At 47.1% G+C, this 17,899-nt stretch overlaps 1 protein-coding gene across 1 annotated transcript in view; it reads right to left on the reverse strand.

The window, feature by feature from the left end:
• The window catches only part of MDN1 (midasin AAA ATPase 1), a 1,740,009-nt gene that overhangs the window by 1,120,974 nt on the left and 601,136 nt on the right, over positions 1-17,899 (reverse strand). Inside the window, exon 31 of the mRNA XM_069235499.1 lies at positions 1,673-1,803. Coding sequence (XP_069091600.1) covers positions 1,673-1,803 — 131 coding nt within the window. The remainder of the gene's footprint in view (positions 1-1,672; positions 1,804-17,899) is intronic.

The raw sequence follows: 17,899 nt of genomic DNA on the forward strand, positions 1-17,899 counted from the left end.
CCTGCCTTCCAAAGATCCTGCTCCAGCGACGCCTTCCAAAGGGACCAGCGACCTCGACATCCTCTGAGGACTGCCCCTGCTTCGAAAAGACAAGAAACTCCTGAGGACAGCGGACCTGCTCCAAGAAAAGCTGCAACTTTGTTTCCAGCAGCTTTAAAGAACCCTGCAAGCTCCCCGCAAGAAGCGTGAGACTTGCAACACTGCACCCGGCGACCCCGACTCGGCTGGTGGCGATCCAACACCTCAGGAGGGACCCCAGGACTACTCTAAGACTGTGAGTACAAAAACCTGTCCCCCCTGAGCCCCCACAGCGCCACCTGCAGAGGGAATCCCGAGGCTTCCCCTGACCGCGACTCTTTGAATCCTAAGTCCCGACACCTGGGAGAGACCCTGCACCCGCAGCCCCCAGGACCGGAAGGACCGGACTTTCACTGGAGGAGTGACCCCCAGGAGTCCCTCTCCCTTGACCAAGTGGAGGTTTCCCCGAGGAACCCCCCCCTTGCCTGCCTGCAGCGCTGAAGAGATCCCTAGATCTCCCATTGACTTCCATTATAAACCCGACGCTTGTTTCTACACTGCACCCGGCCGCCACCGCGCTGCTGAGGGTGAAATTTCTGTGTGGGCTTGTGTCCCCCCCGGTGCCCTACAAAACCCCCCTGGTCTGCCCTCCGAAGACGCGGGTACTTACCTGCAAGCAGACCGGGGCACCCCCTTCTCTCCATTCTAGCCTATGTGTTTTGGGCACCACTTTGAACTCTGCACCTGACCGGCCCTGAGCTGCTGGTGTGGTGACTTTGGGGTTGCTCTGAACCCCCAACGGTGGGCTACCTTGGACCAAGAACTAAGCCCTGTAAGTGCCTTACTTACCTGGTTAACCTAACAAATACTTACCTCCCCTAGGAACTGTGAAAATTGCACTGTGTCCACTTTTAAAACAGCTATTTGTGAATAACTTGAAAAGTATACATGCAATTTTGATGATTTGAAGTTCCTAAAGTACTTACCTGCAATACCTTTCGAATGAGATATTACATGTAGAATTTGAACCTGTGGTTCTTAAAATAAACTAAGAAAATATATTTTTCTATACAAAAACCTATTGGCTGGATTTGTCTCTGAGTGTGTGTACCTCATTTATTGTCTATGTGTATGTACAACAAATGCTTAGCACTACTCCTTGGATAAGCCTACTGCTCGACCACACTACCACAAAATAGAGCATTAGTATTATCTATTTTTACCACTATTTTACCTCTAAGGGGAACCCTTGGACTCTGTGCATGCTATTCCTTACTTTGAAATAGCACATACAGAGCCAACTTCCTACAGTTACCAAGTGCTAATCATGTACAGATCTATTTTATGTGCCTGTGCTCTACAGTACTCACTGTAATGTTTTTGCCTTTTGTTCCTTATTTCAAAAAAGAAATAAACTTGCATATAAAAAAATAAAAAAAAGGATTTTCCAATATTGGGGACCTTGCTTGATGCAGCACTGTGGGACACCTGCAAAGGTAAGAAGAAACAGTACAGCATGCCTACAGCTAATAGATAACCCAGTTACAACATCAATATTCAAATGAAGCAACAAACCCCATGATCATTGTCAGAGCAATCCTGCAAATACTTAGAACCTTTTTCTGTAGAGGAGATGATAAAAAAATCTAAGTACCTGTTAAGTCGTTCTAAAACAGAATCATCAGCTAGAGAGATTTCGTCCATAAGGAAAAATCCTTCTTCTTTCATGGCCAACACCAATGGACCATCATGCCATTCAAACAGGCGAGTTTGATCTGCATCACCCTGTAGAGGATAAAAAGTAAGAGGAGTCTCAAAGAGCCCAGCAAAAAAGGTGTTTCAAAATGTATAATTTCTTACCTGTCTGAGCAGTTTTACAGCTTGAAGAATTTTCTGGATTCGCTTACTGTGCATTATTGCATTATCTACTAGTTGGGTCGGGAATTGCCTCTAAAATGTTTTAGTTCTTCATTTATTGTTGTTGGTGGACATCAACGTAACTCAATTTGGTGCTCCCTTGTGACGTCATCACGTCATTGTGGTTCCTCCAGAAGCTCCTACCTTTGGGCGCCATCTTCACATTCTTTTTTTTTTGTGTACTTTAATCTTTTTGAAAGAGGTGGTTGGGTCACTTGTGTATCCAGAAAATACTTCAAGCTGCAAAACTACACCGACAAGTAAGAAACTATATGTTTTGCAGCATTCATCTTTTCTGGATTCACATGCTGTGTACTGATTTTGTAGTTGATTGCTTTTATTGTTGTAGTTCAGTTGAAGATGAGCATTGATTGGTTAACAGATGCTGTAAAACTGTGTCCCACCTGTGCTTCATCTGTATCTACACAACAGTTTTTTGTGAACGTATGCACTGATGACCACATTGCTGCGATACAAGTGTCTTGCAAGGGTGTATTTGCTAGAAAACCAATGGGTGATCCCTTCTTGACAGCAGAATCACGAGCCATTAGGTAACATTGATCGGCTCCACGTCTGTTGCCAGCATTGCGCGAGCTAGTTATGGCATTGCAGGTCCTTTGTCTATCCTTATACATGGTGTCAATAATATCTTGGACTGTAGTGCACTGAGATCCTGCTAACCAGGGACCCAGTGCCAGTGCTCTCTCCCCTAAATATGGATGCTTGTGTAATGTTTTGAGTATTGACCACTAATGTCGTGTGACACTGCTTTGTACCTGGCTTAGCTGCCTATTGGCTTTATCGTGGAGTTAGACATTACATTTTGTATTCAGTCTAGTTTTGCCACCACGTTGAAGCATTTTTCCGTGCAAAACATGTTATGCAATGTGTTTTTCTACTTCTACGTGTTTTTCTTCTCCTGAAGAGCCAGGGCTGGTACACGACATGTAGGAGGTGAGCAGTTAGTACAATAAGGCCGTAACAAGCTAGTGTTTATCATAGACAAGAAAACAATTTGACCTCGGGCGCATGTCTCGGAACGATGGCCAGCTTCCGTAACATTCCTGTCAAGGTTTACCTAAATAAGCCAGCATTTTTTTTTTTTTTTTAAGTAATTCCCCTCTAAGAGGGAGGGCTTTCTAGAAAGTTCTCTCTTAATTAATTATTTAACGATATAAAAAGATGACTCTGCTCAGTAACGATGAATTCCGAGACTTCAGTCAGGAGCAGACGTCAGCTGCATGACCTGTCCTGTGAGGGTGGAAAATCTCTCTCTCACAGTTGAACAGGAGTCGTTCTTCTTGCTGGCATGAGATGAAGCATTTGGCAGGCCCTACTACGGTGATTAATTTGTATTAATTATTTGCTTTGCATTGCATATGAATATATATCTGTATATTAGTATAAAAGTGTTTGTATCCTTGCATGTATATACTCGCTGTTTATAGATTGGAGAATTTTATACATAGTCTCACGTTGTGGTTGCACATTTTGGAAGTACACTTTTTACTAATCAAACCCTCCTTCACAAACCTTGCAAAAAGCTATAATAAATGTCTTCTTCAGATTAAGAAGTGCATTCCAGAGAATCTCTTCAACTCCTTTAAGTGTGTATATCTTAGCTCAGAAAAAGTAAAATGTAAGGAAATGTCTCCTTGGCATGGTTACCCCCTACTTTTTGCCTTTGCTGATGCTAAGTTATGATTTGAAAGTGTGCTGGGACCCTGTAAACCAGGCCACAGCATCAGTGTTCTTTCCCTAAACTGTACCTTTGTCTCCACAATTGGCACGGCCCTGGCACTCAGATAAGTCCCTTGTAACTGGTACCCCCTGGTACCAAGGGCCCTGATGCCAGGGAAGGTCTCTGAAGGGCTGCAGCATGTCTTACGCCACCCTAGGGGCCCCTCACTCAGCAAATACACACTGCCTCACAGCTTGTACCAACACTGCACCCGCAGCCCCCAGGACCTGAAGGAACCGAACTTCGACGCAGAAGTGACCCCCAGGCGACCCTCTGCCTTGCCCAGGTGGTGGCTGCCCCGAGAAGCCCCCCCTGTGCCTGCCTGCACCGCTAGAGTGACCCCCATTGAAACCTATACAAAACCCGACGCCTTCTTTGCACACTGCACCTGGCCGCCCCTGTGCCGATGGATGAGGGTGTGTTGTGTGCCTACTTGTGTCCCCCCGAGTGCTCTACAAAACCCCCTGGTCTGCCCCCCCCCGAGAACGCAGGTACTTACCTGCTGGCACACTGGAACCAGGGCACCCCTGTTCTCCATAGGCACCTACGTGTTTTGGGCACATCTTTGACCTCTGCACCTTACTGGCCCTGAGCTGCTGGTGCGGTAACTTTGGGGTTGCCTTGAACCCCCAACGGAGGGCTGCCTATGCCCCAGAACTGAGGCTTGTAAGTCTTTTACTTACCTCCTAATCTAACCTTTACTTACCTCCCCCAGGAACTGTTGATTTTTGCACTGTGTCCACTTTGAAAATAGCTTATTGCCATTTTTACAAAGACTGTACATAATATTGTTTTCATTCAAAGTTCCTAAAGTACCTAAGTGAAGTACCTTACGTTTAAAGTATTAACTGTAAATCTTGAACCTGTGGTTCTTAAAATAAACTAAGAAAATATATTTTTCAATATAAAAACCCATTGGCCTCGAGTAAGTCTTTGAGTGTGTGTTCCTCATTTATTGCCTGTGTGCAAATGCTTAACACTACCCTCTGATAAGCCTACTGCTCGACCACACTGCCACAAAATAAAGCATTGGAATTATCTGCTTTTGCCACTATCTTACCTCTAAGAGGAACCCTTGAACTCTGTGCACACCATTTCTGACTTTGAAATAGTATATACAGAGCCACCTTGGGGTAGCCACCACCTGGGCTAGGCAGAGGGTCGCTCCTGCACTGGAGTTCGGTTCCTTCAGGTCCTGGGGGCTGTGGGTGCAGTGTGGGTTCCAGGCTTAGGGTTCCTTGTTACAGGCAGTCGCGGTCAGGGGGAGCCTCTGGATTTCCTCTGCAGGCATCGCTGTGGGGGCTCAGGGGAGTTAACTCTGGCTACTCACGGGCTCGCAGTCGCCAGGGAGTCCTCCCTGTAGTGTTAGTTTTCCGCAGGTCGAACCGGAGGTGTCGGGTGCAGAGTGGAAATTCTCACGTTTCAGGCAGGAAACGTGTGATCTTTAAAGTTGCTTCTTTGTTGCATAAAGTTGCACTTTCTTGAACAGAGCTGCTGTTCTCAGGAACTTCTTGGTCCTTTAGATGCAAGGTAGTCCTCTGAGGCTTCAGAGGTCGCTGGACCCTGTTGGATGCGTCGCTGTTGCAGTTTTCTTCGAAGTAGGGAGAAAGGCCGGTGGGGCTGGGACCAAATCAGTTGTCGTCGCCATCTTCACTGCAGGGCTTCAGATCAGCAGTCCTTCTTTAGGTTGCAGGAATCTATCTTCCTCGGTTCGGGGAACCCCTAAATACTGAATTTAGGGGGTGTGTTTAGGTCTGGGAGGGCAGTAGCCAATGGCTACTGTCCTTAAGGGTGGCTACACCCTCTTTGTGTCTCCTCCCTGTGGGGAGGGGGTCACATCCCTAATCCTATTGGGGGAATCCTCCTTCTACAAGATGGAGGACTCCTAAAAGTAAGAGTCACCTCTGCTCAGGACACCTTAGGGGCTGTCCTGACTGGGGGGGTGACTCCTTGTTTTTCTCATTATCTCTTCCAGCCTTGCCGCCAAAAGTGCAGGCAGTGGCCGGAGGGGCTGGCATCTCCACTAGCTGGGATGCCCTGTGGTGCTGTAACAAAGGGGGTGAGTCTTTGAGGCTCACCGCCAGGTGTTACAGTTCCTGCAGGGGGAGGTGAGAAGCACCTTCACCCAGTACAGGCTTTGTTCCTGGCCACAGAGTGACAAAGGCACCTTCCCCATGTGGCCAGCAACATGTCTGGTGGGTGGCAGGCTGGCAAAAACTAGTCAGCCCACACTGGAAGTCAGGTATGTTTTCAGGGGGCATCTCTAAGATGCCCTCTGGGTGTATTTTACAATAAAGTGCACACTGGCATCAGTGTGCATTTATTGTGCTGAGAAGTTCGATACCAAATTTCCCAGTTTTCAGTGTAGCCATTATGGTGCTGTGGAGTTCGTGTTTGACAGACTCCCAGACCATATACTCTTATGGCTACCCTGCACTTACAATATCTAAGGTTTTCCTTAGATACTGTAAGGGCATAGTGCTCATGCACATATGCCCTCACCTGTGGTGTAGTGCACCCTGCCTTGGGGCTGTAAGGCCTGCTAGAGGGGTGACTTACCTATGCCACGGGCAGTGTGAGGTTGGCATGGCACTCTGAGGGGAGTGCCATGTCGACTTAGTCATTTTCTCCCCACCAGCACACACAAGCTGACAGGCAGTGTGCATGTGCGGAGTGTGTGGTCCCTAGGGTGGCCTTAGACTTGCTGCAGCCCTTCGAGATCTTCCCTGGCATCAGGGCCCTTGGTACCAGTTACAAGGGACTTACCTGAGTGCCAGGGTTGTGCCAATTATGGAGACAAAGGTACAGTTTAGGGAAAGAACACTGGTGTTGGGGCCTGGTTAGCAGGGTCCCAGCACACTCTGAAATCATAACTTGGCATCAGCAAAGGCAAAAAGTCAGGGGGTAACCCTGACAAGGAGGCATTTCCTTACAGCTGGCACACAGTTAAGTCCCTCATAAAAGGTATCCATGGTACCAAGGGCCCTCTGGCCAGGGAAGGTCCCCAAGGGTTGCAGCATGTATTATGCCACCCCTAGGGAACCCCCTCACTCAGTACCTGTGCACTGCCTTGCAGCTTGTATGTGCTGGTGGGGAGAAAAAAGGCAAAGTCGACATGGCACCCCTCTCAGGGTGCCATGCCCACAAACCACTGCCTGTCTGTGGCATAGGTAAGACACACCTCTAGCAGTCCTTTCAGCCCCAAGGCAGGGTGCACTATACCACAGGTGAGGGCATAGCTGCATGAGCAATACGTCCCTACAGTGTCTAAGTCCATTCTTAGACATTGTAAGTGCAGTGTAGCCATATCGAGTATATGGTCTGGGAGTTGTCATTATGAACTCCACAGCTCTATAATGGCTTGACTGGATACTGATAAGTTGGATATCAAACCTCTCAGCACAATAAACCCCAACTGATGCCAGTGTGGGATTTATTAAAAAATGCATAGCCAAACTGTATGTTAGCCAAACTGCTAGTGTAGTCTGTGCCAGCCTGCCAATTTCAGAGAAGTTTCTGACCACATGGGGTGAGAGCCTTTGTGCACTCTGTAGTCAGAAACACAGCCTGTCCTGGGAGAAGGTGCTTCACAGCTCCCCTCTACAGGAACTTTAACACCTGGCGGTAAGCCTCAAAGGCTCAAGCCTCGGATTACCGTGCCCCCAGGCACTCCAGCTAATGGAGTTGCCCGCCTCTGGACAAATCCCGACTTTTGGCAGCAAGTCCGGTGGGAAAATTAGGGAAAACAAGGAGGAGTGACCACCCCTAAGGTGTCCAGAGCTGAGGTAAACCCCCCCTCACCCACCCCCCCCTCACCCACCCCCCCCACCCCCACCCTGCAAAATCCATCTTGGTTTGGAAGACAGCGACAAATAGGGTTAGGTCTGTGCCCCCCTTCCCAAAGGGAGTGGGCACAAGGAGGGTGTAGCCACCCTCAGGGACAGAAGCCATTGGCTACTGCCCTCCGACCCCTGAAACACCCCTAAATCTAGGATTTAAGGGCCTCCCTGAACCCAGTTCACCAGATTCATGGTGACCTGACAAGAAGGACTGCTAAGCTGAAACCCCAGCAGAGAAGAAGGAAGATGACAACTGCTTTGTTCCTAGCCCTACTAGCCTGTTTCCTGCTTCATAGAACCTGCAAGAGAACAGCGACTCATCAAGCGGGACCAGCGACCTCTGCCAAGCTCCAAAGGACTGCTCTGCACCCAAAAGGGCCCTGTCCAAGAAGAAAACAACTAAGGACTCCCATCTCACTCCGAATGCTTGAGTCCTGTCCACTCTGCACCAGACGCACTCAGCCCATGCCCAGGTTTCCCACCGGTCCAGACCAGGTCCCCAGGCAATTGCGACAGTTTCCACCCTGGGTTGACCCCTAGTGGCCAACAAAACACCTGCAGCCTAAATCCAGAGGACCGCCCTGACCACAAGTGAACCAGATGAAGAATCCCCTGACGCCTAAACATACCCCTGCACCCGCAGTACCACGGCCTTGGGGAAATAAACCACCGGTCCAGCAACTACCAGCAAAACAAAGGTGTTGACACATATGCTTCCTACTTACTTGCAAATTGAATCTGTTGGTTCTAGAAAGAAAGTAACAAAATATATTTTTGCTGTATAAAAACAACTGGCCTGGAGTTACTCACTAAGTCTGTGCTTCCTTTATTGCCTGTGTGTTTAACAAATGCTTTGCACTACCCTCTGCTCGACCACAAAAGAAAGCGTTAGTACTATCTACTTTAGCCTCTGTTAAGCCCCTGGGGAACCCCTGGACTCTGCACACTATCTCATTTTGATATAGTTAATACATAGTCAGCTTCCTACATGCTGTAATACAGAATTCTTTATTTTTGCAACACTTGGGCGGTTCTTTCTTGTGAGTGAGTTACTGACTACTGTGGTATTGCAAGTGCTTTAAATTACTCCTGGATGAGCTTCACCTGCTCACCTTGGCTATCCGTAGAGACCTTTTGCTACCTGGACACCTATTCACTATCACCAAGTGTTGCCTGGACTTAGTATTGGGTGCTACACCAATGGTGTACACCATAAACTGAAACAGTCTCCTGCACCTGTTATTAGAAATCAGTTTGCAGAGCCGGGAGGTGGCATAGATGGAGAGGTAGTCTTGAAGGGGAAGGAGTAGCTTCTTCAGACTATCTGCAAAACCCACCTGTCTGATGTGATGGACTGCCAGCGGAGCGAATCCAGCCTCCGACTGGTCAATGGTGGGGGATGGTCAGACTAGGAAGGTTTGGAAACTTCTGCAGAGGGGCCAGACCACTGGCTTCCTGATCCACGAGGACAGTGGATCCCATGTCTCCAGACACGGAGAGGCTGGGCAGCATGCTCAATACAGTAGTGGAGGAGAACGGATGTGGTCGGATGCACCTTCAATAGCCACGAAAGGGCGAAGTGCATACTGTGGAGGGGTGAAGGGCAGCCCAGAGTTCTAAGAATCTGGCCGTAGCACAAGAATCCTTGATTGCTTGAGGGCAGAGTCCTATCTGTCTCCAAATAGATGAATGCCATCAAAGGGCATGTCCAAAAAGATGGCTTTTACATACCCCAAAAATCCAGGCATCATCAACGAGGTTGGGTGCCTAAGGACCGCCGTCTATGCAACCGATCTGCCCAGTGAGTTGGTTGTGTTCAGTCCACATCTGATTGTGAACCTAGCTAGGTCGCTTCCATCCTCAAAAGCTCAGCCCTGGCCTCATCCGGTAGATATGGCAGCACTTGCACAACCGTATCCCACAGCATGTGGGACTAACGGCTTGAAATGTAGGCAGTGTTCACAGTCCACAATGCTAGGCATCTACCCTTGTTGGTCCCGTCTCTTGGATTCCCTATCCGGGGCTGCAGAAAGGAATGTGCCCTGAATAGAAAGGCTTGGATAAACAAGCTCTCAAGGAAGTATACTACATCAGTAACACTGGGTCAGTTGGAGCAGGTCGATGGCAGTGGGCAATAGCCTTGTTCGCAGGAGTCCCTTTGCTGGGTTTGGACCAGGTACCCAGCAGGAAATCTGGAACAGCTTCATTGAAGGGCAATAGGGGATCAGAGGATGAAGCCCCAGGCTTCAGCATCTCTGTAAGGAGGTTATTCCTGACTGCCACCGAAGGCAGCTCGAGGCCCAGGAACTTGGCTGCTCTTCGCACCACTAAGGAATAGTACGCTCCCTCCTATGTAGCCACAGAAGGGGGAGAAAGCATGCCAGTGTCAGGGGAACTACCCAACCCACTGGCTTCACTCAGGTCCGTACACCAGTCCAAGGGGTCTTCTAGCTGGTATGGCAATGTCAAGAGTGTTGGCGTCAGGACCGGCATCGAGGAAGCTTGAGTTGGTATGACCTACGCTGGTTCGGATCCAGGAACAGATCCATGGGATACCCTCTGGAGCCAAGGCTGAAGCTGCCAGCACAGAACCCGAGGGGCCCAAAGGTGCTCCAGCAGAGTCAGACTGCCCAAAAACGAGGCGAAAGGCATCGAAGAACTCTTCAAGTAGGCCATGGGTCACTTCGGTTCCAAGAAACTATGGGTGCACAGAGCCAACCCAGGAGGAGGCTCCGATGACAGAGGCCTAGAAAAACCAACGCTCCTTATCCCATCGTCTCGTCGGATGGGGTCAAGACGAAGAATGCTGACTTTTCTTCAATGACTTCTTATGCCTCGACTTACCCTATCGTAGATGATGAACGGGAGCTCAGTGACCGTTCTCGGGACCTTCCTCTCAACCGAGTTTGGGAGCAACTCGGAGCCAAACACCAGGTCTCCAGTAGCTTTAGGGACCACTTCCTCAAAGCTTTCGGATTCATGGCCCGGATCTTGGAGCACGACTTTGGGTTGTGGTCGAGCTTCAGACACCACAAGCACACAGGTGTGGATCCGTTACAGATATCGCCCCATGACAGGATCCGCAGGGCTTGAACTTGGTCTTATGAGCAGACATCCTCGACGCACCAGGAGTGTCAACACCCAAAAAACTTTCACAAAAAGTCAAAAAAACATTGGTAAAAAACAACAGAGTGGTAGCTCTTCTTTGGATGAGCGGTGGGCTGTCACAGAAAGAAAAAAACTGACATCAGAGCGCCTGACTGGAGCATACATAGGACAATGACAGCCATTGTATTTTCTGGCAGTTTTGGTTGTTCAAATTCAAAGTCCTTCTGTGTGTGAAACCCTTCCTTATTCCATTGACAATAGATCTCATCTCTTTGGAAGATAGGAAATCCTTGCCTGGGTCAATTCTATCAGCTCTGAGAAGGATGTCTGTCTGGCTCATTGTGGGGCAATTAGTATTAGGGTCATCTGGCTCATTTTGCATTTTCCGATCAACCTGTGTATTAGTGGTATCAGGGGAAAAACGCACACAAATATCCCTAACCAGTTTATCCACAGTGCATTCCCTAGCTACTGGGGGTGTAGGTGTCAGGAGGTGACGATTTGGCATTTTGTGTTCAGAGGTGCAGCAAACAGATCAGTCCAGAAAGATCGTTTGGAGCACTATTTGGTTCAGTCCCCATTTGTAGGAGCATGAGGATTGCCTGCTCAATCTGTCCGCATCTAGATGGTCTTTTCCAGGCAGATGCACTGCTAAGATTTCCATTTTACTTTGGATTGTCCATTTCCTTATTTCTAGTGCTAATCTGGATAGGGGCAGTGATTGCATTCTCACCCCCACCCATTGATATAAAACACGGTGGTTGTATTATCCATTTGGATCAATACTGACTTTCCACAAAGTTATATTTGAAATGCCTTTAAGGCTAAGAGCACTTTTTTTAGTACCAGGACACATATGTTTTATCACCTACTATTCTTTCCAAAGTCCTTCCAAAGTCATATGTGAGACGTATGTTCTAACTGTCACTGTAGGAGTTGGCTGTGTAAATCTTCTCCCAAGTTATATGTGACCTGTTCCACCATGCTATCTCCTCTTCTACTTTCGCCGTGACAATGATATTCCCAACTCCCTGTTGCCTGTGACCTCAGATTTTGCAGCCATTCCTATAATAGTCTCATGTGCAGTCTTGCATATGGGACCAAAGGGATTCAGGAACCCATGAATCTTAACCTTCCCACCGTCCTCACTGTCAGAGCGTACCCCTTTCAGTAGAGCTGTTTCTCCTTTAATAGTACAATTGTTCTCTTCTTGCTAGGTACACTTTCCCTTGGATTGAGTTGATCCTTGCTCCCAGAAACATTTTCTCTATCATGTTTCCCCATGGCCTGCAGCATGTATTGTGCCACCCATGGAAGACCCATACAAAATGTGTCTGCAGTCTGCGTGAAAAGGTGCATGCGCCATTTCACTACAGGTCACTGTAAGTCACCCTTTTGGCAGGCCCTCCTAGCCTAGAGGGAACGGTGCAAGTACCTGTGTGTGTGAGGGCACCCCTGCATGAGTAACAGTGCCCCCATGAACTCCAGCTCCATTTTCATGGATTTCGTTAGTGGGGGGGGGGGTAGCCATTTTACCCACGTGCTGAACATAGGTCACTACCTATGACCAGCTACACAATGGTAACTCCGAACCTGGGCAGCTTTGGTATCAAACATGTTGAATCCAGTATTGGTTGTATGATTCCATGAACTCTCAGGGTTCCTTAGAGGGCCTCCAGCTTTGCTCCTACCAGTTTTCAGGGTTTTCTCAGGCAGCCCGCGCTGCTGCCATCCTGCAGAAAGGTTTTTGCCCTCCTGCTGCTTGACAAGCTCAAGCCCAGGAAGGCAGAACAAAGGATTTCCTCTGGGAGCAGGAGGCAACCCCATCTCCCTTTGGAAATAGGGGTTACATGGCTTGGGAGGGGTATCCTCCCCAAGCCACCGGTATGCTTTGAAGGGCACATATGGTGCCCTCCTTGCATAAACCAGTTTGCACCAGTCCAGGGACCTCTGGTCCCTGCTCTGGCATGAAACTTGGCAATGGTAAGGGGAGTAGGGTGGTGCCCAGAGCTGCTCCAGGTGGCCACTCGATTCTGCCATCTTGAATCCAATGTAGGCAGGGGTCTCTGGGAGCATCTGAGTGTCCAGGTCAGGCAGGTGACATGACAGACCCCCTCATGATAGGTGGTCATCCTACTAGGAGACCTATCCCCCTTCCTGGGCTATTTAGGGTCTCCCTCCAGGGTGAGTTCTCAGATTCAACGTGCAAGATTCCAAAGTGTTCCCTCATGCTTCCATCTTATTTGGTATGTTAGTATGGTTACCTGACTGACAAATTCATCTGAAGAACCCTTTCCAGCAAGGCCACATTTTAGATGCTCTGAAAATAGCCTCCATCTGCCTTTTTTACCCTGATCTCACCGTAGTAGCACTTTCTGGTTTCAAATAAATCTTCCTTACCAGCTCCAGCAATCTGTCAGTTCTCGAGAAGCAAGCACTACCTGGGTGGACTTCAGATCCAACCTCTGATTGCTGATGACAGACCAGATAGATTTCCACAATGAATTTCAGACAATAGAATGGCATTCTACATTCCCAGCAGTAAGATGAGACTTAACATTTTCTTGTCTATCGGATTACATGCTAAAGAAAAGAACCCTTAGAATCGGGGTATTGATACTTTTAGTGGACTAAGTATCTTCCAGCAAATTCTGCAAAGTATAAATGTCTGATGGGTGCCTGACTTTAAAACATTTTCCTAGCAACAGTTCCATAGCACGATCAGTCACAGCTCAGTCTACCTCAGATTTAAAGTTATCAGACTGTCAAAACAGCACCGGGATCAGTTCCTTACACTTTCCACATCCAACAATGGCATATAGACAGCAGATATTAGGAGAACCAATACTGCGTATTTGGGAATTGTACTATACACTGTGCACTATCTCAGAAGGAAGGGTGATGCAGAACCTGTAGAAATATTTAGTATCCACCAGAATGAAAATGTTACATACACATTAAGCATCTGTTCGTTGCATGTAGTGCTCGAGATTCACATGCTCTGCATACTCTTGCCACCTAGTACTGGGTCTGGAGTACTGCAAGATGTTTTTCTTCGAAGAAGCATTTTCAAGACACAGGATCGAGTGACTCCTTCTCGGTGACACTGTGCAAGGGCATCGAGTCCTTGGTTAGATTGTTGTCCTGCAGGCAGGTGAGAAAAAGAGTATATATGAAGTATAGAGAAAGATGTCCATGCAAGTGTATCTGCATAGGTACAAATTTAAAGTAACTGGAACGGCCATAAACATCTGGGGAGGAGGGAGGGCGCATGTGAATCTACAGCACTACATGCCACAAACAGATGCTTACTGGGTAAGTAACATTTTCCGTTCAATGGCATGTGTGGCTGCAGATATACAAGCTCTGCACAGACTAAGACAGTCCCTCCATGAAAATGGTGGCTAGCATGTGAGAGTTGCAGTTGTTTGAAAAAGTGTTCTTAGCACCACTTGTTCTACACTGGCTTGCTGACGTACTAGTACATCTACACAATAATGCTTTGTGAACGTAGACCAAGTAGCTGCATTGCATATGTATGCTAAAGTTACGCCTTCTAAGAAGGCCATGGTGGCTCCTCTATTCCTAGCAGAATGTGGTCTAGGAGTCACAGTTAGCTGTCTTTTGCCGTTGCATAGCAGGTTTGCATACATTACTATCCATCTAGCTATGCTATTTTAGGATATTGGACTACCTTTATGAGGCAGAGAAAAAGCTACAAAAAGTTAGTTTTCTTAAAGTCTTTGGTCCTATCAATGTAGTACATGAGAGCTCTTTTGACATCTAGAGTGTGGAGAGCTCTTTCTGCAACAGTCAAGTTGTGGAAAAGATTGGTAACTCAATGGATTGATTGATATGGAATTAAGAAAGAACCTTGGGTAGGAACTTCGGATTTGTACTAAGAACCACCTTGTCTCTACGTATTTGGTAACAAGGTTCTTCCAACATTAAGGCCCGGAGCTCACCAACACGTCTGAGTGACAGTGGTGACTAAGAATGCCTCATTCCAGGAAAGGAACTGAATTGGACATGAAATGGCTCAAAAGGAGGAACCATGAGCCTTGCAACCACAATACTGAGGTTCAGGATAGTACAAGAGGTGCCCTGGGTGGAATAACTCTTAAGGCCTTCCATGAAGGCTTTGATTACTGGGACTTTGAACAAGGAACTATGTTGTCTGTTTTGTAAATATGCAGCAATCGCTGCAAGGTGTACACGAATAGAAGTGTAAGCTAAATGCGCTTTCTGTAAATTAAGCAAATTATGTCCTGGACAGTAGCTTTTATAAGATTGATTTGTCTGGCAGTAGCACACAACACGTTACCATTTTGCTGCCTAACATGCTCTAGTTGTAAGTCTACAAGCTTCGCTGAGAATGTCCATAGATTCTTCAAGCTATCCTATAATATATCGCAAGGTTGAGTGACCTGGTGTTTGAATGTCTGATCTGTCCTTCATCCAGAACGTCCAGCCTGTTTGGGAGTCTCTCCTATGTAACCAGTGAGTGGTCCAGGAGTATAGTGAACCATTGCTGACATGCCCAAGTGAGAGCTAAAAGGATTGGGGTGAGTGAAGTCTGTCTGATTTTCCGAACCAGAAGTGGAATGAGCGGGAGAGGTGGAAAAGTGTAAGAAAATATGCATGATTAGTTTGTCCATAGAGCATTGCCCTTGGATATAGGGTGTGGGTACCTGGATGCAAAGCTTAAGCATTTTGAGTTTTCTACTGTGGCGAAAAGGTCTATTTGAGGACTTCCCCACTTTTGTTAATATATTTAAAGGACTTGTTGGTGGAGTTCCCATTCATGGACTTGATGCATCCTGCTGAGCAGGTCGGTGAAGTTGTTCTCTATTCCTGGGAGATACTCTGCCACTAAGTGAATATGGTGGTTTAGAGCCCACTCACATATTGTCTGAGCGAGTTGTGAAAACGGGGATGACCGTGGTCCCCCTTTCTATAGATAGTACATGGCTGTCATGTTGTCTGTGTGGACTAAGACAACCTTGTGCGATAGGTGAGGAAGAAAAGCTCTCAGGGCTAGAAACACTGCCTGAAGCCCCACTGTGCCTTGACTGGTGACTGAAATCCCAGAGGCCCTGCACTGTGAGGTTCTGAAGATGAGCACCCCAACACGTCAGGGATAAATCTGTGGTCAGAATGAGCAGAGACACAGGGTTTAGAAAAGGTAATCCTTTCAACAGGTTGGTGGCGCTCCACCATTGTAGAGTGGCGAGTATGGTGGTCTAACACTAGATCCTCCAGGTGACCCTGTGACTGAGACCACTGATGAGATAGACAGCGCTGTGGGGACACATGTGGAGTCTGCCATGAGGAATGATGGCAGTACAGGACACCACTATCCCTAACAGGCGCATGACAGTTCTGACTGGGTATGTGTGATTCTCCTGAAATTGGGGGAGAAGAGACTCTGAATGTGGGACGTGCTGGGGTATGCTAACCCCAACTCTGCATTCAAAATGGCTCCCAGATAGGGCTTAATCTGAAGAGGTTGTAGATTGGGTTGGAGAAATCTTATTGTGAACCCTAATGTGTGAATCAGGTATACTGTGATTTGAGTATGTGACACTGAGGTAGTGTGCTGGCTTTGATAAGCCAGTCGTCTAGATAAGGAAACACATATATATTTCATCTTCTGAGATGTCGTGACTTCGAAAGGCAGGACTTTGAATTGATAATGTTTTCCTACATCTACAGCCTTAGATATTTCCAATGTGCAGAGTGGATGAGGGTATGGAAGTAGGCGTCTTAAGTCTAGTGCAACCATAAAGTCGCCTTGTTTAAGAAGGGGAATCACATCTTGAAGAGTTACCATGTGAAAGTTTTCTGAGACAATGTAGTGGTATAATGGTCTGAGATCAAGAAAAGGCCTGAGAGATGAATCCTTTTTAGGGATGAGAAAGTATAGGGAGTATGAAAATGTCACTTACCCAGTGTACATCTGTTCGTGGCATCAGTCGCAGTAGATTCGCATGTTCTGCAATAGCTCGCCATCTGGTGTTGGGCTGGAGTGTTACAAGTTGTTTTTCTTCGAAGAAGTCTTTCGAGTCACGGGACCGAGTGACTCCTCCTTTTGTCTCCATTGCGCATGGGCGTCGACTCCATCTTCGATTGTTTTTCCCCGCAGAGGGTGAGGTAGGAGTTGAATTGTAGTAATAGTGCCCATGCAATGGAGTGACTAAGTATGCACCTATTTAAGGTTGAGATGATACATATAGAAATAATTGAAGGTAACTTCCAAACTGCTACAGGCTCCCGGGGAGGCGGGTGGGCACATGCGAATCTACTGCGACTGATGCCACGAACAGATGTACACTGGGTAAGTGACATTTTCAGTTCGATGGCATCTGTCGCTGTAGATACGCATGTTCTGCATAGACTAGTAAGCAGTTATTTCCCCAAAAGCGGTGGATCAGCCTGTAGGAGTGGAAGTAGTCTGAAATAATGTCCTTAATACGGCTTGACCTACTGTGGCTTGTTGTGCGGATAACACGTCTACACAGTAGTGCTTGGTGAATGTGTGAGGCGTAGACCATGTGGCTGCCTTACATATTTCTTGCATTGGGATGTTTCCTAGAAAGGCCATGGTAGCACCTTTCTTTCTGGTTGAGTGTGCCCTTGGTGTAATGGGCAGCTGTTGTTTAGCTTTAAGGTAGCAGATTTGGATGCATTTAACTATCCATCTGGCTATACCTTGTTTTGAAATTGGGTTTCCTGCGTGAGGTTTTTGAAATGCAATAAAGAGTTGTTTAGTCTTTCTGATGTTTTTTGTTCTGTCAATGTAATACATTAATGCTCTTTTGACATCTAATGTATGTAGTGCCCTTTCAGCTACGGTATCTGGCTGTGGAAAGAACACTGGAAGTTCCACTGTTTGATTTAGATGGAACGGTGAAATAACCTTTGGCAAAAATTTAGGATTGGTCCTTAGGACGACTTTATTTTTGTGTAGTTGTATAAAAGGTTCCTGTATAGTAAACGCCTGAATCTCGCTTACTCTTCTCAGGGAAGTAATGGCGATGAGAAATGCCACCTTCCAGGTTAGGAACTGTATGTCGCAGGAGTGCATGGGTTCAAAAGGTGGACCCATAAGTCTAGTTAGGACAACATTTAGGTTCCATGAAGGAACAGGTGGTGTTCTTGGTGGTATAATTCTCCTAAGGCCCTCCATGAATGCTTTAATGACTGGTATTTTATATAGGGAAGTTGAATAGGTAGTCTGCAGGTATGCAGATATTGCTGCAAGGTGAATCTTAAT

The sequence above is a fragment of the Pleurodeles waltl genome, chromosome 5 (genome assembly GCF_031143425.1).
Source record: "Pleurodeles waltl isolate 20211129_DDA chromosome 5, aPleWal1.hap1.20221129, whole genome shotgun sequence".
NCBI lineage: Eukaryota > Metazoa > Chordata > Amphibia > Caudata > Salamandridae > Pleurodeles > Pleurodeles waltl.